The 26555-nt window shown below is 43.3% G+C and overlaps 1 protein-coding gene across 2 annotated transcripts in view; it reads right to left on the bottom strand.

The window, feature by feature from the left end:
• exoc6b (exocyst complex component 6B) overlaps window positions 1-26555 on the bottom strand; it is a 154493-nt gene that overhangs the window by 108419 nt on the left and 19519 nt on the right. For both annotated transcript variants that reach the window (XM_049569380.1, XM_049569381.1), the window contains exons 7-8: window positions 9381-9575; window positions 3638-3706 (exon numbers count right to left, since the gene is read on the bottom strand). In XM_049569380.1, coding sequence (XP_049425337.1) covers window positions 3638-3706; window positions 9381-9575 — 264 coding nt within the window. The remainder of the gene's footprint in view (window positions 1-3637; window positions 3707-9380; window positions 9576-26555) is intronic.

Consider the following 26555-nt stretch of genomic DNA (forward strand, 5'->3'; position numbering starts at 1 on the left):
TTTACCATGTCTCCCCCCTCATGATTTTCCTCCCTTGTTTCAACAACTATACTTAAAGGACACCTTAAGAGGTCGTGAACCATTGTCATAACCTGCTGATCATTAAAATGCCCGTCACTGAAGCTGCTAGAATATCCCATCACAACTCTAAAACAGCCGGACCAAAATACTTTTTCATCCTCCATTCCTAACCACAATGAAATCTGCCTTGTTCTCACCCCTTCTTCAACTTTTCTGACCTCTCTTCCCACATCTCGTTCTCCTCTATCATTAACCTCTTCCACTCCACCCTACCATAGAGCCATTTTTGTCAGTTTCTGGGGAGGGGCAGGGGATATTAAGGAGGCGACAGCAGGTCAACGGTATCTGCCATATAGAAGTGGAATACATCATCTGAAAGCTAGGAACCTGAAGATTAATTTGAGATGCAGCTCTGCACGATGTGTCAGGTTTTGCTAGTTTAAATCTCTGATAAACATTAGGGCTGCTCGATTATGGAAAAAATCATAATCACGATCATTTTGGTCAAAATTGAAATCACGATTATGCAAACTATTATGTTTGGACTTTGAAAACATGCTGTATTTATCATTTATTGCCCAAAATTCAACATACCATCACCGCCATCTTGGAAAGCCCAGACAAGTCGATCGATGAACTCGAACAAGATTGGATGAGACAAGTGGACAGATCATGTGGGAAGCTGTGGCTGCGGCCATGGGAAGAAGATGAAAAAGTACAACCCGGAGACCTTCCACAGACTTCAGATCACGTTAAGTCACGCTCGTCACCCGACTTGTATTGACTTTCCAAGATGTCGGCGGCAGTCAGTTCTGTCTAGGTCGGTAATACAGTTGTAAGCAATCTTTTAAAATAAACTCTCTGATAACATCAGAAGTTCTCGATGCTTTTGGTTTGATGTTAGGGCCTGTCGCAATCGACCACAGAAGTGTGGGAATTATAACTGGCAGTGGTTGTTGATATTTTGTTGATGACAAAATAAAATTAGGCTACAAAAAAATCATTGACCCTCGATTTCATTCATTTTGAAATCGTTTAACTTCAAAATCGTAATCACGATCACCAGACGATTAATTGCACAGCGTTAATAAACATTTTGTTTTGTTTAGGCACCTATTCAAACTCTTGAGCTGGCTGTTTCATACATTACTGAAGCAATTTTTTGGGTTGATGTCATTTGTTACACAGATTTGCTGCAAAATTTAAGCATTTTTTTACCACATAAGAATTGATAAAAAAAATAGTCAAAAATCCCTCAATACTGCCACACTAAAGGCAGTGAACACCCAGCATCAATAAATACGCCCCTCTTACTTTCAACCACAACTTATGCCACTGTCCTATTTCCAGCCTTGCCGTCCCTGGAATTAAATGCCTTTTCCCCTCACTTGCTCTCTGCTTGCACCAGCTCCTACAGCAGCTCCTTTTCTCTGCTCCTATGGCAGCTCGACTCCTTTCCTCACTATGGCCGTGAAATGAGAACTCTGTATGCTGCTTGTGTGTGACAGGAGGGGCCACTGTCCTGTTTCCAGCCTCGCTGCCCCCTGAATTAAATGGATTGTTCCCCCACTGGCTCTCTGCTCGTACATACCAGCTCCAGTATCAGCTCTTTTTCTCTGCTCCCGTAGCAGCTCGACTCTTCTCCTCAGCATTGATGCAAAGAGAACTCTGTAGCTGTTGCTGTGTCTCGTGTGTGACAAAGAATGGATGAGGAGACTCGTTGTTGAGGTTGAGAAATATCCCAGGTCATGGTCAGTTCGATCTGAAGAAGCTTCTTGGATTTGAGGCGAATCGTCTTCAAGAAACGCAAGCAAGTCTAGTTGTCTACAATACAGCTCTTATGATCCCGAGCTAAACGACCCACAGTCCCGTCATTATAAAGACAACGGCCAAAATAATATTGCCTGGCGAGTCAAAGCTCTGGAGATCGGCTCTTCACGTGCGAAATCAAGTGTAATTATGGGCTGTCCACACATGATTTTAAGCTAATGCAAAAGTGGAGGAAGTACAGATCTTTCAGTAAAAGTAACTTTGCATGGTCGTCTGTTGATGAGCTGCAGCGCGACGCGTCCAGTGTGTGCTAAGGGTGCCAATGTGTTTTCATCTACAGACACCAAGACTTTGAGGAACACCTCAGAAACTTTTGACATCTGGAGCTTTCTCAATAGGTCGTCTTATACATTGAAGTCGGTTTCAAAAATCGGTCTCAGTACAATGAAATAGCTACTAAGGGGACTAACATCATCTCATCTCACATGAATAAAACTCGTCTCATTAAATCCACAACAGTTCTTGTACTGCATGAGGAACACAGCATAGTTTTTGCCCAAAGGTGCTTGGGACTCGCATAAAGTGTGCATGTATATAAAGAGGAGAGTTCTGGGTACTCAAAGATCCAATTTTCATTTAGATATCTTGAGGTGAGAGGTCAAAGGACCCCGTGTGGAAATGGCCATGCCAGTTTCACCCTTGTGAAATTGTAGCTTAATATTAGAGCCTTATTCTGGCCCTGTCCTGACAAACTAGCCTGACACGATTGGTTTTAACGGATTCTTTAGGTCTTCTAGTTTCACATGATAACGTTATCTTCTAGAGGAACGAGGGCGCCGGTGTATGAGCAGAGTGGAAGCGGTTCAACCTTCCTCTCCAAATCTCTTTTATTCTTCAGCTCCTTCCACCATCTCGCCCCCTTTACCCTCTCTCTAACCTCACTCTCCCTTTCTGCTCCCTCCCTCCAACCCTCTTCTTGCCCGTTCATTTTCTCCTTCCTGTCAAAGTTCATGCACTTCCTGTCCCCCTGCCAGAGAGCTCCCCCAAACACACACACAAACTGAACAGAAACAGAAACAGCCGACCTTCTGACCGTGTTGGCCCGGTCACGGCCCCAACAGGCCTGCAGACACACACACACACACACACACACACACACACACACACAGACACACACACAGACACACACACAGACACACACACACACACACACACACACACACACACACACAGACCCCAAATGTGCACCTAACCCAGTCATGGCCCAGTCAACACCTCCAACCTTGTCGCTTTCGCTCTGACTGAGATGAGACACACACGCACTCACACCCAGCAGCAGCCGCCTGGTTGGAGTGAAGCCAGGCTGAGCCAGAGGCCTCATTTTACAGCACCATGTACCTCACTGTACAGAAACCTTTGGGGCTGGGTGGTGTGATGTCACACTGTACAGTTTACCATGAGACTACGGAGCAGATTTTGCTGTTACCTCTTTGATATCGCTGGTGGCATTAGGTCATTGTAGGTAATGCTGCAAATGAGTAAGCAGGACTTATCTGTAGTAATATTGGATTTACAGGATTGTTGTACAAATAATACAAAGTAGAGCTTGGCCATATATACATCCGTATTACACCATGATATGAGACTAAATATCCAGCCCATAGCCCACGTTGATACGCAATTTGTTACTCAAGTTAGCGACTGTGAGCATGGTGGGCTGGAGATATTAGAAGGTGTTACAAACTGGAGTGCTTGTGGATCAAGTCGAGGTTGAAACAAGAGAAAGTGACAGATGGAAGTCACGGAGATGGGAAAGAAAAAGAAACAATGAAGGAGATTAACTCACCAGCACAGTGTAGATGTGCAGACAGCGGTAAACTGGAGAGAAATCCACCAAGTCCTGAGCTCCAGGGACCTACAGAGAGAAATATAATCAGACTGGATGCACACCATGAGAAACTTCTTTCAGTAACATCTGGGCTGTTGTTGCCATTGCTTTCTTTCTCTTTGTCCACTATTTTCACTTATATGCTCTGGCAACACATATGTATTTCCATGTCATTCAAATAAAGCAAGATGAAACATGTACATAAAGCGAGGGCTGCCCCCGAATATACAACCAAATGTTAGTCAACCAGAAAGGTCATTGGTCAGCAAGATTTTACTGGGCGCTTAGTTGCCAACTCTATCAGGAGCTGCGCCTTGTCAAATTATAATCAAAACCTATATGACTGGACCGTGTGGGGATTTAATTTGAAAGGACAGACACAGGAAGTGTCCACGCTCAGCAGTCAGACAGGAGTCAGGTTAATTTCCAGGGCTGGTACCTGCGGTTATTCCACAGGCTAGTTAATAACATGTCGGGCAGGAAATCCAAAGTGTGGGATCATTTTGAGAAGGTGAAGGACGAACCCAAGGTGATATGTAAACTCATCTTCATTGGTCGACTACAAACATGACGTATCATCTGAAACATGGAAGTAGCTACATGCCCATTAGCCCACAGCGTCATTAACAGGCGGCTCGCTCAGTGTGTGACGTGCACTTGTAGATAAAATATAGGCCTATGTTAATGAAGGTTCTAGGCTCTACTCCGAGCACCCTCCGGATGTCTGAGCTCCTTATCCTATCTCTAAGGCTGAGTCCAGAGGAAACTCATTTCGGCTTCTTGTATCCATGATCTCATTCTTTCAGTCACAACCCAGAGCTCATGACCATAGGTAAGGATTGGGACGTCGATGGACCAGTACATCGAAAGCTTTGCCTTCTGGCTCAGCTCCCTCTTCACCACAACAGTCTAGCACCGCACCTTCATCACTCACCTGTATATAACTCACCCATTTACATTTTTTCAAAGGTTAAAGTTCTGCATAATTAAGAGTGTGACTGCTCTGAGTGACAGGTGGGTGCCGTCCGTTGACAAGTCGCTACCATGGCAACAACGTTTGTTAGGTAACACAACCATGGGGTAACCCCAGATTCACAGAATACAGGAGTAGCCGTAGCTGTTGCTATTTGAGTGTGACTTTAGTTCATGAAAGTTCATTGTAGCTACGGATGGGGGGGGATCGATTTTTAGATGCATCGAGATTCTGTCTTGAACAATGCAAGCATCAATTTGGAAAACTCATAACTGATTTTAATTTTATTTTTGTATTTATTTTTCAAATTACCATAACTCCTCGACCATTCACGCTAGAGACGTAATTCCAACGGATTCTGAAAGCTGAGAAGCGGACATTAGGTACATTACAGTAGTGACGCCATTACCTGTGGAAGAGGGGAGGGAAGTGAGCACAGCAGGAGAAGAGTGACAGCTGACGAGGAGAGTGCAAGTTGGAGTGATTTAGCTGTGTTTTGGTGGAGTTTGGGTGGCGTTTTCTTTGTAAATAATATTTAGTGTTGTAAATAATAGTATTTGTGGTTTTTTGAGAGCTTTTGAGTTTTTTTATGCCGTGTTTTCACCATAGTTCGTAGTTTTGCCATCGTTTGTCTTTTTTGCAATAGTTTGTGTTTTTACAGTTCATAGATAGTTATAGTCAGTTATAGTTTTGTAAATACTGGAGGAGAAATGTCGAGGAGGTCGACGAGGGACAGGAGAGTCCCGTTGAGATCTGTGGATGAGGAGGATGGACCAGAGGAGACTGGTGGAGCGTAGTCATCTCAACCACAGTAAGTAATAGAGTTTGTATGCACTGGATATGTATTCCCAGCTTTATTACAATAATGTTTTTAAATACCTAGTGAAAATTTTCTTATTGGCTCGTTTTAGAATCGAGAATCGTTTTAGAATCGAAATCGTTGCCCTCAGAATCGGAATCGAATCGTGAGGTGCCTAGAGATTCCCACCCCTAATTGTAGCATATTGGCCACCTAAAAGTCTTCAGCGTTTGGTTGTATTAAAAGACCCTCTAAGGAGTCAGACGTTCTGTTTTTCTATTGGGTATATCTTAATTTAGATTTTAAGCCTCTTTTTTGCTCGCAAAAATTAGCGTTATCACAGTCAACCATAGTTGTGTATGCACCGTGCTTAGCAAGCTAGCAGCTAGCGTTAGGGATATCTCAACGTTATGCTCCAAATATGGTCTCTTCTGGCTCCTAAAACCCAAGATGGTGATGGCATAACTCTTCAAAACGGCTACATCCATTATTTATAGAGTCTATGGTTTTGAGCCGAGGAAGAGGGGTCAACTTTTAATTTTGTGTTTACAAACCGCAACAGACAAATCCTACTCCTTCTTCTTTTAACATATATGTTTTGACAAAAAAAAAAAAAAAAAAAAAAGAAAAAGAGAGAGAGAGAGACAACAACTGCCTCTCAGGTTAGGTTTTCTAAACAAATGTCACTGCCAATAGAACTTCACTGTAATGGACAGAAAGTATAGAAACCAAAAGAGACAGAGAGACAGAGGAGTAGAGGCGGCACTTCATTACTTCGTCTAAAAGTCTTCTGACAGTGTCACCAAACGTTCATACCTCATATTCTTTCCATCTATATCTCTGTCTAACCATCCCACATTCCACTCCTTCCTCCCTACCCACATCCTCTGTCTTCCGGGGAACAACACAGTGGCAATTTACCCAGTTTAACACACACACACACACACACACACACACACACACACACACAGAACAAAAAACCATGTGCCCTCTTGCCCTCTGGAAAGTTTGCTTTTTGTAATAAAAAAAAATCATAGGAGGCGCAGCAGCACAATGCCAGCTTTGATGTGACCGCACACACACACACACACACACACACACACACACACACACACACACACACACACACACACACACACACACACACACACACAGTCCTGAGACAAGTAGAACAAACAAAGAACATTTAAAGACAGAGGTGGAGGGAGAGGAGGAAAAGAGGAAGTGAGGAAGATTGAGGGCTTGAGGGAAGATGACTGAAAGAGAAAAAGTCAGACAGGTACACATATCTTAAAGTTTAAGGAAGGGAAATGAATGGCATAAAATTTAAACATGAGAAAAAAAGAGTAAATTGTGTGCGAGGAGGTGTTGAGGAAGAACCAGAGACGGAGAGAGCGGCAAAAAGAAAGAGAAGAAGAAATGATAGAGACAGTTAAAAAAAAAAGGACCTCAGAAAGGAAGTAGAAAGACGAGAAGAGAGACAAAGAAGTGAAGATAAGAAAGGACAAGAGAAGAAGAACAAAAGGAGCAAATAAAAATAGGATGCAGAGACACAGGGGAACAGACTGTAAATGAAGGGAAAGGGAAGAAAGGGAGAGACATGGCAGGGGCAGGGATGGCGTGAGGAGACGGGATGCCGATGGTTGGCATCACCGCAGCCGTCGGCGCCAACGCGGTCGTAACCTCTGGCGAACCGTGGGGTCAGGCCTTTGTTCGGAGCCAAGGTCTTCCCGTGAAGAAGGTTGAGTCAAGTTTACAGGACGTAAATAAGCCGAGGGGACGACAGGGACCTTAAAACAGAATGGCAGCGTGGGGGTGACAAGTTCAGCCCTATTCTCTTCAGCTTCATTGTACTTTGCTTTCCTTGAGTGTGAACAACAAAAAGGACTCAAGAGTTCAGTGCCGAAATGCTTTGTGTCCACAAAAAGTTCATCTTTAGAACAGTCTGTAAACATGCTACTGATGTACTTAAACAACCTACAGTTCTTCACACTGGTGTAATCATGAGCTAATTGCTTTGTAAAGTAACGTGATACGGTATGTGGGCAATATGATAGACCATAGGGCCGTGGTTCTTCACCTTTGTGACGCATTACTTATTCACAATAAGAGTAAAAGATTTTGCAGTGAAACAAATAAAACATCTAAACCATTATCCTAAGGGTCCTCCTGACCCTGTCTGTCAAAATGCCTGCGTGCACAACAACAACAACAACATGATATCATATGATAATCGCAATTATACAACAAGTAGTTTCAACCAAGCAATCTGATTGGTCAACAACACATTTAGAATGTGCTCAAATCACCTTTGCTACTTGAAACGCTCCACCCACCCAAACACCATTGCAGACCAAGCAAACCCCCCCCCCCCCCCATGGCAACAACAGTCCCAGATGGCAGTTGCCCTCCCAGCAGGACAATGACACATGCCACACCCCAAACCCCGGAGATCTTGCCTCCGGAAGAAGAGCAGCAGAGCCCTGGTTTCCGGTTGTAGGCTGTTTGTAGTTCGCGTGATATTGACCAATCACGTTTGAGCCGGCTGCAGTTGTTGCCAGGTTAAACAGTCCATGCGGTGAACTAACGAGGCGGAACATAACTGGCGTCACTGCAAACTCTGAATCAGCATATTTACTTATATATGAACGGAAGTCGGAAACAGAAATTCGACTCCTCCGCCCAAATCAAACCGAAATGCCAAAAAAATCAGGGGTCTGCCCCCAGAGGCTGTATCGCCATCTGCCGGAAGTCAGACGCCGAATACAGCCAATGGATTCCGAGAATGCCCAAGGAACGTGACAAGGCATCGACCTGGTCTCCAAATTCCCCAGATCCCAATCCGACTGAGCATCTGTGGGACGTGCCAATACCCCAGACGTATGCCTATCCACTGTGGGGCCTCTACGGATTGGCCTTAGCTCTGACATGTCACTGTATGGACACAGGAAGTCTGGAGATGCTCCGTGGCGTCTGGCACCAGGGTCTTCACGGCAGATCCTTCGAGTCCTGATTTTAAATGTGTCCAAAACAAGTATTTCGGCTAACAACAAGCCACCACTATGTACCGTGATAAAAGCACAACACTCATCAGCAACATTCAGCGTCTGGCTGATCTGCTCCCAAATGGGATTTTCTGTCTTTGTTGTGATAGTTTCTAACTCATACATTGTACAGCTTGTGATAGGCAGTAAAGTTGAAACAGGAAGGGCCTGCCTCATAGCTCAATCCGTGGAATGTAATGTCTAAAAGGTTGAGTACTTAACAAGGTGGCCTGGGTTCAATTCCAACCCCTGGCTCTTCATTGTTTATCAAATAAAGGTTAAAAAAGGGGGAAAAAAGGGAGCTGGTGCTCAGAAAATAATCTTAGGTTATTTTAGACTTAAAAACAAACTCTGGTGTGTTTCATCATCGAGCCTTTGTCGCGGAATCGAGATCGACCGACGAAGACGTGATGCCGAAACGTGTCAGCGTTTGTTTTGAGGTCTAAAATGACAATGTTTCGGCATCAAGCCTCTGTTAGCAGTCAAGACAGAGAGGTAATGACTCCCTTACAAAGGCCTGATTCACCAACAGAGTGGAGGACGTTTATATGGAAAGGAAAGGAGATATAAGACAAGGTGAGTCTATAGAAAGAAGGACACATGGAAGAGATGGCAGAAGAAAAAAGGGGATTATAGGGAGGAGACTGAAAAGGAGAAACAACAAAGAAACTGCTGTAAAAGCCAACGGTTGTCTGTGTACCAGGGTCAGAGATCATTAGCCAACAACCAATCAGAGTTGAACGGGATGGACAAATTTGGATTAGATTCATGTTGGAGATCAGAGGTCAGGATACCGCATCCCTTCCTTATGGTCTAGCGTGAAAGGACAGAGACAGAAGGACAGATTCGTGTGTGTGTATGAGGTTGAAGTTGTAGTTTTCTCACTTCATCATCCTCCTCTTCATCCTCCACATCCAGAATGCCAGAGTCCTGTTCCGACACCGGACTGCCACCCTGTCCGTCGCTGTCTGTCCCCGCTCCTACCGCTGCCGCCGCCGCCTCCTCCTTTCTGCTGCGCCGGCCACTCAGGGCCCTCGGCTGCATGGAGACGGAGCTGTCCAACGAGCGCTGCACCTGGGCCTGAAGCAGAACACAGACATACACATCAGACAGGTCAACCTCAACCCTTGGAAATTACTTTTTGTTCGCTTCTGCTTCAGTTATTTCCTACATTTCCCAGAACACCTTTCAGAAGCCACAGAGGAGGAAGTTGAACTTGTTGCATTTAGCTTCTGGCACAACTTCAGAGCCGTGGAGGCTCTTTGATTTTGAGGATCAGACACCAAAACCAGATGTTTACTGATAACAAGGACACACCGTCTGCAACCAAACTCCATTTTAGCTCCTGAAACGTTATACAATTACACTTTACAGAGGAGATGGAGAGAAATAACAACAGAGCAGCAAACACAGGGGAGCGTACGGACATCTCTCAAAAGAAAACAACATGTTAATCCCTATGGGCAAGCGAGCAACAATGTTTCGGGAAAAGCTTAGAAACTGCGGATGATGAGCTCACTGGCTGAGACCTTTGAGGAAAACCTGCCACTCCTTGTCCCGTGAAAATACTCATGGAAACGACCTATAAAAAGTGATTTACCAAAGCGCCTAAGAATACACCAGAGGGAAAATCACAAGACAGGAAGGGAAGAACAGGAAGGATGAAGAGTCAATGAAACCCAAAACAAAGCACATAAAATTAGAGCTGGGGACTTGAAAGAAGAGACAGGGACAGCTCACATGTTTGAACTATGCTCCTGTGTGTCAAAACCTTAATTTACATTTAGGTGTGCTCAAAAAATGTATGCATATTTAAGCTAAGTATCTGAAAGTGATACCTTAAAAATTTGAGATTGGCTGAAATTGAGAAAAAAAATAGAATTACCACCTTGCAGTCAAGTTGCAGTTACAGTTTATATCCATTTCTATCCATACTCATATGTAGCCATGGCAGCTGGTAATGTTTCAAATATCAATGTTGCTGCAAAGCGAGCTATATATGCCAAAACATAGATTTTCTCCATACATCTTCCCCCCGACAGCACAAAGATCTATACAATCAGCACAGTTTCAAGATCATTCATTTTCTATAAACGCTTATCCTGTTAGGGGTTGTGAGGGGCTGACATTGGGCGTGAGGCAGGGTACACCTTGGACAGGTCACCAGACTATCACAGGGCTGACACATAGAGATAGACAACCATTCACATTCACATTCACATCTATGGACAATTTAGAGTCACCAGTTAACCTGCATGTCTTTGGACTGTGGGAGGAAGCTGGAGCGCCCACACTGACACAGGGAGAACATGCAAACTCCACACAGAGGGCTCCCCCACCCCGTGTTCGAACAAGGAACCTTCTTGCTGTGAGGCAACAGTGCTAACCACTTAAGCACAACCCCTTCTGTTCCCAAAATATGATGCTGAGTAATGGCCAGAAAAGTATTTTTGCAGTACATTGTGATGTCACAATGAAGATGACCTTTGAACTTTTGGTTATAAAATTTCATAATTTTTTATAGTTATGATCAAAAATATGCTTTGAGAGGTCACAGTGACCTTTGACCACCAAATTCTAATCAGTTCATTCTTGAGTCCAAGTGGAAGTTTGTGCCGAATTTGGGGAAATTCCCCCAAGACCCTACTGGGATATCAGGTTCACAAGAATGAGACGGACCCAAGGTCACAGTGACTTTGACCTTTGACCACCAAATTCTGATTAGTTCATTGCTTTGTCCAAATTGACGTTTGCACCAAATTTGAAGAAATTCCCTGAAGGTGTTGTTGAGATATCGCATTCACAAGAATGAGACAAACCCAAGGTCACAGTGACTTTGACCAGCAAATTCTAATCAGTTCATCTTGAGTCCAAGTGGAAGTTTGTGCCAGATGTGGGGAAATTCCCCCAAGACCCTACTGGGATGTCATGTTCACAAGAATGAGACAGACCCAAGGTCACAGTGACTTTGACCTTTGACCACCAAATTCTGATTAGTTCATTGCTTTGTCCAAATTGACGTTTGTGTCAGATTTGGAGAAATTCCCCCAAGACCCTACTGGGATATCAGGTTCACAAAAATGAGACAGTCCCAAAGTCAAGGTGACTTTAACCTTTGACCACCAAATTCTGATTAGCTAATTGCTTTGTCCAAATTGACGTTTGCACCAAATTTGAAGAAACTCCCTGAAGGTGTTGTTGAGAGAAACCCAAGGTCGCAGTGACTTTGACCCTTTACCACCAAATTCTGATGAGTTCATTGCTTTGTCCAAACAGACGTTTGCACCAAATTTGATGAAATACCCTATAGGTGATTACAAGTATGCAATGGATGCTCCACTGTGCTGACGCCAATAGGAGCGAGGACATGTTGTGATTTCTTGTAAAATAAATGGTGTTTTAATTCTGGCTGAATTATAATCTCAGGGTACTTTTTGTGGTATGTCCTCCCTCCTGTGCCGGTATTTCCACAAGGTGAGAACATGGCTGACTAGACAAGAACTAGTTTTTGTTAACTGGGTTTCATTCTCACACATCACAGACATTTTTGTTTATCAAATGATCAGAAAGAACAGGAAAATGCATAGATTTCTGTCAAATAAGGTAGCAAAGACTGTTTTCCTTTACTGTGCGTGAACCGATCATGCTGTCGTGCGTTGTCACTCCCCGAAGGCCCATTCTGAGCCTGCTAACATAAAAAAAAGGTGGAGCACAGACAGAAGGAAATGTAGTCCGAATGGAACGGTTTCCCACAGAACAATGCAATGTGCAAGGTAATACCTGATGCAACCCGTGTCCTGTCTGTGTCACTATTTGGGGAAAACAAAGTATCTTGGGAAATGATGCACTCTGCTCCCTCTGCAGCAGTGTTAGATTAGGAATACTAAAAATATAAATAATCAAACAGGAAGTTTTGACTGGAAATTAATGGGAGCTGGTATCCAACACAAATGAAAACAGAGTCACGTTTCTTTGGGAGGTTGCCAAGCCTACCTCTGAAGGAAGACATTATCTTCTATTGTTTTGCACTATATAGATTATTCAGCTTAAGTTTTCTTCGTCTCCATAGTGTGTCCAATCTAATATCTGAACATGGATATGGATATTTCTTGGATTTGTTCATCAAACAACTTGAACTCTTAACGATCTTTCTAATGTTGAGCGTCCATCACAACTCTACCACCAAAATATTTCTGTGGGAAAACCTTGTTATGAGGGGGGAAACCCTCTCAGATCTAAGATGCATGCATCTTTCCATCCACACCCAGATCCGCCTCAGGTCCTTTTGAAAATCGATGTGAATGCTTCGGCTTCCTCTGCTCGCCAGCGCCGGCACGTAGGCTACCTTGTGCATTTAAACCGGACCATTAGGGACGTCAATAAATACGTCAGAGGCTTCAAGCATCCAGATTTTTGCCTTTAATAACAACGGTAATGAGAAAAACTGGTGTCGGTAGGAGGGTGGGTACACACAGACCCGGATAAACACAGTATTAGCGATGTTGGAGGAATACAATGCCATCTTTGATCTAATGCCCACACACATACAAGGCTAATGAGTCATATCGGACAATAAGCACAAAATGAATCAGGGGAAAGTCTCTTTTCTTGGTATAGAAGGTGAGGGGGAGTGGGGACACACTGGAATGTGCCAAGATGTGCCCTCTCTTTTTAGGAAAGAATAGGTAACAAAATCTCTAAACACCTCAGCAGTCTTTTCACTAATTCTTCGAGACTCAACGAAAACTCTTTTAAAAGAGTCAAAATACTCAAGAACGACAGAATAATCCACAACAAAGAAATGGCACAGACCTTAAAAACACAAAGTCAAGAGTCTTGTTGCGACACTTCTTTCTTTCTGATCCGTCAAATGGTCGTTTTCTTTCTTTCCGCACAGAAATTAACATAACTAGACCTCAAAAGACAGCATCGCATGAAAAAGACAGACATGACAGAGGTAGTGAATGACAAAGAAAAGCATCTTTCCAACAGTATGAAATGATGTAGATTCGGACGTCAGCACCTACGTCAGATAATTCCACTTAGCTGAATTTAGGCTTTTTTGTATTTCTTCAACAGGTGCATGTGAGTCCTGATGCATCCACAGGCAATACCAAGTTCTGTTGCAAATAGAAACCCTTTTGACCCTGTCTTTTGTGGCGTTTCTCTTGAGGAGTGGCATTCGATGGGACACTTGAGGCTCAAGTGCGGGAATGTGCGTCATCTATTGGTACACAGTCCCATAAGAAATGAGGGAGTGCAGAGATTAAAAAAAAAAAAAAAGACATGGGAAAAAAAGGGGACAGAGAATGGGGTGCAGGATGAAAAGGGAAAGGACGAGAAAGAGGAAAAAAGTAATGAAAAGGAGGACCAAAATCAGAGCCACACTTTAATCCATTTAGTGCAAAATTACTTTAAATATCTTTTCACTGATTTGATATTACACTGTTGCAACACCACAAGGCAGCCCCAAGCAAAATATGTGCTTCGCTGACAAACTTCAAGGCGATTTGCAGTCTTCTGTGTGTATTTATGGCCTGAGCGTGGAAACTGATAGAAATTGCAAATGAAAGAGCAAAGCTACAGTGATCGCTTTGTTGACAGGTGGTTTAAACGGGCTGTTTGTTGTGGGGAAATTGCAACATTTGTGAAAAGCAGGCGTCCCCGCCTCTCTTTGAAAAGAAAGTAGAGATTTGCGTAATGACAGCGTAGGTCGTTTGCAGTTTTTTTGTTTTTTTTTAAAGAACTCTTATTTTGGAAAACAGATACATTTCATTAACATGACTTTAAAAACAAGAGTAATTATTGCCAGCAGTCAAGCTGTTTTCCAAAACAACTGGCACCAATTGAAAGAAAGAACAAAATATACTTAATTACAAGATTTGAAAAAAACAAGGTACTTCTAATACCTGGCGTGCTGCTCAAGAATCCTTTTTGAGTTTTGAGTATGAAAATTGTCACCTATCGCAACAATCCTTGTTCAGATTTTTAGTTTAGTTACACTGTATATTTCCTGATCTCATTTAAAGGGTGAGTTTGGTGTTTTTCAACCTGGATCCTATTTTCCATGTTTTTGTGTCCAAGTGAGTAACGGGAACAACTAATCTTGAAATCGGTCCAGTATTGAGTCATACCGCAACAGACAGCAGCAGAATGACAGAATGAATGAAAGTGTTTTTGCCACTGACAGGCTCAGATTGTTACTATGTGTATGTGTGTCTTGTAAGTGTCTGACAACATTATCCCTACAGAGATAGACCTTCTTGTTTAAGAGCAACATCCTTTCTGTTAAACCAGAAACAGCCCAAAACTACCATCGCCAGTTTTACTCCATTTTAATAATAATAATAATAATAATGCACTAGTCCATACCCATTGGTAGCTTTGTCACCTTCTACCTATGCCAGTCCTCAATGCCTATGTGCAGTTTCACATAGATTGACCACATCAGTGAGTAGAAAAACGTGGGGTAGACAGAATGACTGACTGACAGAATGACTTACTGACAGTTTTTGTGATTATGTACAGCATACCATACCATGACTTAGTCATACCAAAATTTAGAAGAAGAAACAAACAAATTGGTCCACAGGGGGAGCCACAGCGATCGGTCGCATTTTAACCATTTTGAAGCATTTTTCTGTTGTTATAGCGCCACCCAGTTGCCAATTAGAGTTAAATTTCTCCAGTCACCTTGAGGCGTCCTGTTCTACATATCTACCAAGTTCAGTAAAAATCCATATGGCAGTTAGGCCTAGATAAGAAATGAGCTCTCTAGCGCGCCCATTTTGTTTGATGGGGTCAATAATGGAGGGGTCCCCTCAGATTATGTGTGGTCATGTGCCTACAAAGTTGCGTGGTGATGGGTGAAACCCTTGAGATCTTATACACCTTTATGTGATGAGCCACGCCCTCCACAATATTCATTGCCTTATAGAAGCTCAGTTTTAGTAAGTTTTCCAACTTTTGCCAAGAGGGAACTTTAGATATTGGTCCCTAGATTATGTTCACCCAGTTTCATGCAGATCGCTCAAACTTCCTAGGAAGAGATCCATTTGAAGTGTTTTTCAAAAAATTCAAAATGGCGGAAAATCTATATAAGCGGAAGTTATGGGTTCTTGAGGCAAATGTGTTCCTCATGAGGAGAGGCATCTCTGTACAAAGTTTCATGTCTCTACCACATACGGGGCATGAGATATGCCCATTCAAAGTTTGCAATTTCAATCGGTTGCCATAGCGCCCCCCTTTGGCCAATCGATGTAATATTGCTTCATTCACATCCTCCCATGACCCTCTACCACTGTGCCAAATTTCACATGGATTGACCAAGTCAGTGAGGAGAAAAACGTGGAACAGACACACACAGAGTTTTCGTCATTATATAGTAAGATAAGATTTATATACAGTAGCGCTTTTCAGGATACTCAAAGTCGCTTTACATAGAGCAACACCACCAATAAAAAAAACAACAAAACAATCCATAGGGGGGTAGGGAGGGAAATGGTCCAGAAAGGGCAAAGTACACTGAGTTCAGAGGTTGTAGGCAGTTTTGAACAGATGTGTTTTGAGAGTTTTCTTGAAGTTGGAGAGTGAGGAGGAGTCTCTGATGTGTTAAGGGAGTGAGTTCCAGAGGGTGGGAGCAGCAATGGAAAAGGCCCTGTCCCCCCAGGTGCAGTGGTCAGTCCTGGTGGGAGGGGGGGGGGACTGAGAGTGTGGGAGGGAGTGTGCCAGTGGAGGAGCCCAGACAGGTAGGGAGTTGCCAGGTTGTAGAGAGCTTTGAAAGTGATGGTGAGTAGTTTGAAGTGGATACGCTGGAGGATGGGGAGCCAGTGGAGGTTATGAAGGACGGGGGTCATGTGGTCACAGGTCCAGGGTGCATGAATAGACAAGCAGAGTTCTGGATATATTGAAGTTTCTTGAGTGTTTTGGATGATTTTGATAAACCGTAGAGGAGGCTATTGCAGTAGTCGAGTCTGGAAGTGATGAATGCGTGGATGAGGGTCTGTGCAGCTGACTGAATAAACTGTAATTTAAGTGTGTCTCGAGCCAGCATATTTCAGAGAAAGATCCTTTTTGTCTGACCAGAAACAGCCCCAAAAATCTCCAAACTCACCAGACTCCATTTAAATAATCAGTGATCTTAGCATTGTAAAATACCTTCATTAATCCTGTAAAATTCACCTCAAATTACCCAAGACGTTTCAAGGCATACCCAAAGTAAACTGAAAACTGCTCTTGTTCTATTGTTAGTACATGTATGGTCTCATTTGAAAGGTATCACCTATGTTTTTTAAGTTTCAACACACTGAATTACAAGTTTTCTTTTTATCTTCACCTTATTATTTCCTTGAAAAAAAATGCACTAGAACTGGGAGGTATTAGCTGGAAAACACAATGGGACCATATCATGGAGCCTCATCAGGTCCAAATTCGAAGTATATAACAATATCACAGAAAATAGACATTTTAGGCATATTTTTCTGAGGTTTTGTCCAGGCCCTTTTCAAAAAAAGAGGGTAAAACAATATTCTAAATGTAGGAATATGGGTGAAAAACTAATCAACACAGACAGAAATATCTATTTAAGAGCTTATTGTATATAAAAAACTTCAAGAAAACATAAAATGATCAACAGGAGCCATTTGAGCCATTTATAACAGTCTATGGTACCTGTAAGGAGTGCAAATCTCCTTTGGAGCTCTGGAGTGTCACTGACTACAAGACCCATAAGCCATCAGGCCAAATAGGCCAAGTGCTGGCTCTTTAAATGGCTCATTTGCTATCAAAGCCATAGCAACAAAATTGGAAGCTCCTCCTGGCTCAAGTTAGGTGTCAATGAGTTTGCCACCATTTTGAGATCCAGCTAGTTGGTTTGGTCACACGCAAAACGGGAGAAATTATGGATATACTGTGAAGAAATATCAACGTTTGTGGATATCTATTGGTGTAATAATGTGTTTGGACTAAATATTTGGCTGGATTTGCATTGTGTGGACCACTGGAAGCGCGTGGCAAATGAACTGGTAGTTTCTGTCTGGATAATGTCGATCTGTGGATTCAAATTATGCTTCATGGGTCTGTTTTTTTTAGACTGACGAAAGTGTTTATCGAACCTGCTGTGGTGCTTGTATCTTAAAATGGCCAGAATTATTGGCACCACGAGGAGCGTAACTTTCAAATGATATGTTATAAATATAGCTGTTGTTTATGTATCATAATCAACACCTTAGGTGGGGCCCACGGTGGGCTATTGGATTCTTAACAGTTAAAAAGTCGACAGAAACAAAATAAAACTTACAAAAAACTGTCTTGATTCATATTTCCAATGTTCAGCAATCACCAACTCCGGTTTGGTTGAATTAAACCCTTCATTTATCCAGTTAGGTGTGAAAATATGCTGGGTATATGGGTGCTAAAATTACTACTTATTCAAAGAGAGTTTGGTGGAAGTCATAATGGCAGTTTCAGGGCTGTTTTTGGTTAAACGAAAAGGCTCTTACTCTTTAACAAAAAGGTCTATCTCTGTAGGGATCCTTTCCATGATGTTGTCAGACACTAACAGTGACAATTTGAGCATGGCAGTGGCAAAATAAGCGCTTTTAGTAGACGTAAACAGACGCTGTAAACATGCCGAAAGTGTTCACAATGCAGCCTGTTTTGCAGCTGCAGCCCTCTCGCTCAATACTGAACCAATTTCAAAAAATGCTGTTCCCATCAGTCATTAAGAGACAAAACATCTGACAATAGAGTCCAGGCTGGAAAACATTGAACTTTTAGACAGTATTCTTTTCTTTAGTCTTGTGCAGATGACGTGTGTTAATACCAAACTCTGATATGATGGAGAAATTTTGCTTTAATAGATTTAAAAAAGGGGTCTCTACGGATAAAAGTACAAGAACGGTATTTTTTTTTTGTTATCTCCAAAAAGCATGGAATTTGCACTGGTATTGAAAAACAACCCAAGATGTACTCAAAGTACACTGCACAGCTGTATCCTGTACTAACATATAAATATAAATTTGGCACTCTGCAGTAAATGACAGAGATCAGGATCGGGGCAACAACCTGACTGGGACATCCCTACTATAGATCACTTTCTGGCAGGCAGACCCTGAACCAGAAATAATGGTGTCCAATGGCATTGAACTGTGGAGCATTATTCGGCAGACAACACACACACACACACGCAGAGTGACTGACACAACGACCTATAACAGTCTACTTTGGTTTTTGTGATGGTTCAATACACCGACCCAGCGCGTGCCCTCCGCCACCCTCGCTGCACGCACACGCATGTGTGTGTTCAGTAACTAGATACAGGTAATCAATCTTCTTCCACTTCACAGGCCCAAAAATCTGTTTCCCATTAGTGTGTGCGTGTGCGAGTGTGTGTGTGTGTGTGTGTGTGTGTGTGTGTGTGTGTGTGTAAAACTACCGAATACACAGCAGAAGCTCTGAACCCGTCTTTTGCTGAAAGTGAATAGTAGAGCAAGAAAAAAAAGAGGAGGAAGAGAAGAAAGGAGGGGAGTAGATGGAAAGATGATGAGATGGAAAGAGTGGAGGAGAGGAGAAGACAGAGATGGTCATGTTGAGAGAGAGGAGGAAACGTGATGTGACAGAGAAAGTAGAGAAAGAGGGGAGATGACAAATGACAGAAGAATGACAAAGACATTTGGAGATGGTTTAAGATCCCTCTCCTCTTTCCTTTTCTTCTGTATCTTCTCCTACTCTTCTCGTATCCTCCTCAATGTTTTCATCCCTCTCCGTCTTTGACCTTCTTCTTCTTCTCTTCCTTTCTGCCCCTCCTTCAATAAGCTTGCCTTGGGTACCATGATACAATGAAATATGATCCAGGAAAGCCAGCCACATCGACAAATTGTTTTATCCTGTCTTAAGTAAACTAAAATTGCCCCTCCGTGGTTGTATGCCTCCGCTCACCATTCAGGTTTCTCTTACAGTTTACATCCACGTCTGTGAAAACATGGATGCTTCACACACATCTTCCCCTCGGCAGCATGTTTTCTTAAAATCAGCATATGAATTCTTGAGTTATTATCAAAAACATACTTTGTGAGGTCACGCTGACCTTGACTGTTGACCTTCAACCACAAAATTCTAATCAGTTTATACTGTACTTCAGTCCAAGTGGACGATTATGTCAAATCTAAAGAAATTCTCTTCAGGTGTTCTTGAGGTGCTGCATTCACGAGAATGAGACAGATGCAAGGTCACATTGGGTGCAGTTACATGATGGCTTCTCATTCAGAATGAAATAAATCTGAATGAAATCATTCGGAATTATATTTTCCAGGTAGTTTACATGAGAAATATTCATTCCGAATGAGGGTTTACACGGGAGATCAGTTTAATCGCCTGTATTCGGGTCTGCACAAGGTTTGGGGCAGGGAAGGTTTCTGATTGGATAGGGGGCGGGGCGGATGTTACGTGTTTACGTTTACCGGAAGAAAACACTGTAGTCCTCGCTCCGGATGCTTGACGACGCCGTTCTTAGTGCCTTTTTCGGGCTTGTTTTGCTTATATTCTTAAAGCAGCAGTACGACAACAACCTTGTTCTGCTAATGCTTCGTCTGTTGAGGAGGAGAAGGGAGGTAGAAGGTCGAAGAAGGGAGATAGAAGACCGTGCTGTGGCGTATGGAGACCAGTGAGTGCAACGAGTCCGACTGCTTTATCTCAGCTCGTTGCTATGCGCAGTATGTCATCGCGCCAGAAGGGCAAGGAAACAAGCATGCGCAGAAAGAACGGAATGACTGGAATTGGGTAGGAGGTGTATACAAGACAAAAAAATTCTTCCATTTGGGTTCTGAAAAGGAATATTCCACCCCTGTACACCTGATTAGATTTTCTTACGGGTGGGCTGTTTTCATTCGGGTTGAGGTGTTTACAAGGAGCATTTCTATTCGGGTAAGGCTTCCAACCCAAATGCAAAAGGAATACATGTCTCCACGTAAATGCACGTATTGACCCTTGACCATCTAAATCCAATCAGCTCATTGCAAAGTCCAAGTGAACATTTGTGCCATATTTGAAAAAATTCCCCCAAGCTGTTCTTAAGATAATGCGTTCATGAGAACGACATGGTTGCAAGGTCACAGTGACCTTGACCTTTGACCACTAAAATCTACTATTTCATTTTTGAGTTCAAGTGAATGTTTGTGCTAAATTTGAAGAAATTCCCTCAAGGCATTCTTGAGATATCGCGTTCACAAGAATAAGACAAACAAGGTCACAGTGAACTTGACCTTTGACCACCAAAAACTAAATCGTTTTTTGTTAAAAAAAAAAAAAAAAAAAAACATCCGTCAAGGCGTTCTTGAGGTATCACGTTCACAAAAATGGGATGGACGAATGGACGGGCAGACAAAGGGTTGGACAACCCAAAAATAGAATGCTTTCGGCCATGGCTATTGCCAGTGCGGAGACATAAATATAGAATACCCCATTGTAAGGTTATTCCAGGAATGGGCATCTGCACGTAGCTGATTGGCCACTGCAACAGTGCTACAGGGCTGCAACTCGCTTGTCATTCAGGAAGTGGATTAGAGCTTTCATCGGGCCAAACTTCACACAAACCTGTATCGTTCCAAGCCCAACCCGGCCTGACTCCCAGCAGCAGTTTTAGGCCTGAGTCCCAATTAAAAACTCCAATTTCTACTGTACAAAATGTACATTTTTAATATTAAAACATTTACTACAAGCTGAGGGCTGACATGTTTCTAGACACCACCTCTCCGTCTTCTCTTACTTCTGTAATTTCCAGTCTGTCATTGGTTCTGTGTTTCATGCCCAACAGGTTCCATGGTTCCTCGATGTATCTTGGTGTCCAAGTGCATCACCACTCCAAGCAAACACTACCAGCCAACACAGCCCACACAACCAGTAATAACCAGGCCTAAATCAAGCCTGGGGGAATATTATCAGCTTACAGCCCAGCACAAACCGGCGGGTCAGGTTGGGCCCAATGTGACTCGGGGAGACTAGAATACAGACTTTGTTGAGTAAAATACAGACTTCGCTCATGTGCCGTGCAAAACACAGACGGAAGGGTTATTTTTTAAGGCTTTCAACTTAGGGACTTGGGCCGGATCTAAGTACACGTCACCCCAAAGTCCAGTTCATTTGATAGATGACACTGTGGGCACAGTAGGTCAATCCATTCTCGAATCCAACTGAATAGGTGGTCATGTGTACGGTCCACGTGTACTGAGCCATAGTTCATATCACGTGTGAAAACCAGCTCTTCCAACTGCTATGTGAGTTGCAAAGGCATTTCTCAGCGTCCCTGGTCTTCTCCAAAATCAGTCTTTGAGAACAGTATGCGGCAATTTTCAGGCCTTTGCACACTGCATCCGGTTTTTTTTAATCCGTCAAACTGTGATTCTGTGCGCCCTGTTCCTCTGTGTCCCGACGCCACATGTTCTTCAATGATTCTTGGTCAAATGTATCTAAATGTTTCTGACTGATGCAGAAAACGCAGAAAATCGAACCTCTAAACCGTTCTTAAAATCTTCATGACGGTCGAAAGTTGCCACAATTTCGGATGAAAAAACGGACTCAGTGTGCAAAGGCCTTTATTCTCTCATGGGTGATTGCAGGAGGGCGGGCGAGAGAGTCGTTCTTGACATCATAAACAGTAGTAGCCATAATGCGAAGGTCGACTCAGTTGCATCGGCTTTGGATCTTGCGACTGACATGATTTCTACAGAGACAACATACACAAATGTCAGGAGGATGATGACGCAAGTGTGCTCTGGTATTAAACAACTCTACTAATGTGAAAGCTGACCAGTGGTGGAATGGAGGAAGGCGGATCTTTCTCTGGCATGGTACGAATCAATTTTACCAAATATGAAAGTGCCTTAAATCACATGAGTTCCCCTGGTAATACCGGTATGATACAAGCAGGGCACAAGAAAAGAAGCAAATCCTCAAATCTGAGTACCTGAAAGAATGTCGAATATCGAATGTTTGTCCAGTCACCTTCTTTCCCTCGTTCTCGCCCATCTTCCCCCTTTCCCTTTACTTCCAACAACGTCCTCCTCTTCATCTATTATCCTCCTTTTCTCTTTATCTCCTCATCCTCTCCTCTTTTGTCCACTCCTTTCTCCTCTCCATCCATATCTTATCTCTCTCTATCCCTCATTTCCTCCATCTTCCTCTTCCCTTTACACCTCCTTTTCCTGTTGTACCCTTCTTCCCCAATCTCTTCCTCTTTCCCTACTTTCCCCTCTCTCAACCCTCCATTCTCCTCCTCTTCGCCCTCTTCTTCTCCACCCATCTTCCTCCCTCGCTCCTCTTCCTCTTCTATGGGCATGTGGCAGCAGACAATAGCTCCATTGTAAGCCCTGTGCTCTCCTCTGTCTCCTCCCTCCATCCCCTCCTCCTCCTCCTTCCCCAGATCTATTTATTTTCACATCCTCGGTCGAGGGAGCTGTAACGACGGCCGGGTACAGAGAGTTAGAGCTAATTTGGAACAGAGCACACCAGAGAGACACACTGTCTGAGAGAGAAAGAGATGGAGAAACTGAAAAAAAGAAGCAAACAGGGGTAAAGAGGGACAAAAGAAAGGAAGGAAAGAAGATGAACTCCTCATTTGTCCATCCACATGGTTCACATACACACACATACACACACACACAAACACACTTGCGAGGCTTCTGATTGAGCGTGAGTGCTCTGAGCCAAACATTTGATACTACAACATAATCCCAGTATCAGTATCAGGACTGCTGGACCGCTGGGGTTTCCATAATCTCCCTTGTAATTAGTGGTTAGAGGAGTTAGCGGTTAGCTTCTTCAGCGACTGCAAGTGGATTTTCTACGCCTGTGATTCTCAAACTGCGGTCCCAGGACCCCCCACCCAAGGGTCACTGAAGGGTTCACAGTGTGTGGATGTGGCGTGATACGTGGGGAGTGCTTGTGCTGCGTAACAGGCTCAGCTGAAGACCACTTCCTCCGCCTTCACTGGACTTTACGATGACTATGACACACATAACAGATTCTGCCATCAGAGTTTCAGTTTGATCATTATGACCTTCTTGCTTGGGGTTCAAACAAAGGTTTTAACCAAGAGATGGGGGGCAAATTAACAGAAAAAAGGGTCTTCGTAAGGTGTTGGCTCACCACATCCTCAATGCACCTTGTCATTGAGTCTCAAAGTTTAAGGAACTACTTCTAAAAGATATCCGATCATTTGGTTTGATGATGTCGATGGAGAACGCTGCCTAACATCTCACAGGTGAGATCTGGTGACAGTGAATGACTCAAATCAATTTCACACTCCTCAAACCATCTAGTGACCCCTCATACTCTGTAGTGAAGCTTCTGCATGTGGTGCTTGCAAGAGGACCTTTATCACTGGTCAACCAGAAGCAGCAATGGTTTGGATTAGAAGCGAGAAATAATCCTCTAGTGACACCTAGAGGACAAAATAAGTACATCAAATCTGCAGTCATTGGACTCTACAATCTTCTGTCTTTCATGACATGCCACAGAGAACAGGTAGGCAACTGCATTTCTACTTAAAGAGCGGCCTCATCTCACCACATGGCCACCCAGGTGTACTAATCCAAATTATTAATCATGTTCATTTGTATAACTTGATTATTTCATGTCACTTTTTTACTTTATTTTGTTAGTTGTCTCTAGAAATGACAACAGGTTCATCCAGTCATACACAGGGGCAAGCTCTTCAGTTAATGTCCAGGAGCTATACTTGATCAAGACTGAACTCATGATCGGACAGAGCACGTCCTTCAAGTTGCAAAAAGGCACATCGCACTGCCCCGATCAGACAGGGCACTTTTTGCAGCTTCCTGCGTTTTTTTTACTTTATTGTTGCCAGGCAACCACAGAATCCATAGCTTCAAGTCATTTAGTGTGAAGTAAACTCACAGATCTGTACCTTAAAATCTGCATTCAAAATAGACAGGTGGAGCCGAGGGCACTTGCTTTGGCTCCGACTGAGGCTGCTCCCTAACAGTGGGTTGGACACAGGATGGAGGTCCATGTGGATGATGGTCGGTTCAAGGCTTATTTAAGAATAAGTCAAGGACAGTTTGACATTCTGCTATCAATCATCATGCTTAATTGTAGTTAGTAAAACTTCGGAAAGTAGTTGAGGCTACTAATCGTTCAGATACATCTTGCAGCCTGCCTAGGGCAATGTTTAAAGCGAGCTAACGTTAGCTTAACATAAACCGTGAACTCAAAGACACGCTATAATACAAGACACCCCACTGAAAGCTGCGCCAGATGAACGACATAGTATACACTTTTGGTCTCCCAAGCGGGCGTGGTCTTCTCTCCGCTGCATCCCCTCACTTTGTCTGGAAATGTAGTCAACATCTTGACCATAGATTAAATCAGATTCAACACAACACAACACTGTAACCAGTACAGATTTAATGTGTGTTCCTTATTTTGCCGCTCATTTTATCCACTAGCTTAATGTCTCATATCAACTGAGCACAAGATCACATCAGTTGTCGCCAGATCTCGCGAGAGTATGTTGCAAAAACAGAGACATGTCTGGAATGCTATTTCAAAATGTCTAGAAGGGTTGGGGCTGGCAAAACCCATGTGACACGTTTACAGGAAATGCATCTAAAGTGGGCCGACTCGGTTTATCAACAGTCACTGACTCAATGCTACTATGTTGCATAGTAGTTGCAGCCTACAGAGTCCTAACAAGGGGCCTGCTGTGGTGCAAATGAAATAATTTAGAATGGCAAATGGCTGCAATAGCGGCACTTCTCAACCAAAGTGCTTTACAATTTGCCCCTCATGCACCAGTTCAGACAATGATGGCAGCGAGCTACCATGCAAGGTGATGGTTTAACCATGAGGAGTAATTTGAAGTCCAATGTTCTTGCTCGAGGACACTTGGACGTGTGGACAGGAGGAGCTGGGAGTCCGTGATTAGTGGACATCCTGCTCTACCTCCTGAGCCACAGCTGCCCCGACTTAAACCCTGCAGGAAAGACACAGGGGAAAAACAAAAAACAAAGTGCAACAGAGTTCCTTGGCAAATTCTGAACCAGGGACGTTTCAGCTACACGCTTAACGTCAAATTCTACAATTATTAATAGAGGAAGTCGGGATTAGAACGTACGACACGACAGGCCGTGCAGCTACTTTTCTCCGAGTCTCCATCCGCTCATCTGTCTGTCGTCAACCGCTCCTTCCTCATTCCCATCCCACCCCTTCATCCTGAAGTCCCATGGAACAACATTCCCCAAATAATGGAGGCACACAAATAAACATGGAGGCCTCACTTTGAGCTGAGGATACCGCAAGAGAACACAAGACACACAAACAGACACACTCGTATATAACTTCCTTGGCCTTGGAAAACAGAAAAACAATTAGGTAAGTGCTGAAAAGCAGGGTCTGTCTGTGTGTGTGTGTGTGTGTGTGTGTGTGTGTGTGCATGTTCACTGACAAGCCACGGCATCTCCTGCAGCGCCTACATGCTTGTTTACTGGCAGTGGAACCACAGAGCGACATACACACACACACACACACACACACACAGAAGCTGCTTCTGATTAACAGAGAAAGACATGATGGAGAACAAAAAACAATTGTGGTATGAGGACAGATAGAGAAGCTCGTAACACTTTAAAGTCCTTATCAGCAAACACACACACACACAAGTGCATTGATGTTGGTACACACTGGTAGCAACTATCTAATGATCTACTGATGCTGATTTAATGATCAACTTTTCCATATTTATCGACGACTGACATTTACGGAAGAAGGGAAAGATATCTGGCAGCTGTGATTGGTTGCTCCTCATCACATGACATGCAGTGCGCGCTGCAGCGTTCCAAAGGTTGAACTTGCTTTATCTCAGAGCACAGCAATCACACCCTGAAAAATGGGCGAACGAGTGCACACCGCTCTGTCATCAATCTGGCATTTGAGCGCCCCTGCCGCGTGTCTGCGTTGAAAACAATGAATTTTAAGGGCGCAAAAAAAACACAGCATGTGTACAACCCATTACATCCGGCGCAGCACAACTGTCACTGTTAGTTT

This window comes from Epinephelus fuscoguttatus, linkage group LG23 (assembly GCF_011397635.1).
Source record: "Epinephelus fuscoguttatus linkage group LG23, E.fuscoguttatus.final_Chr_v1".
Lineage (NCBI taxonomy): Eukaryota > Metazoa > Chordata > Actinopteri > Perciformes > Serranidae > Epinephelus > Epinephelus fuscoguttatus.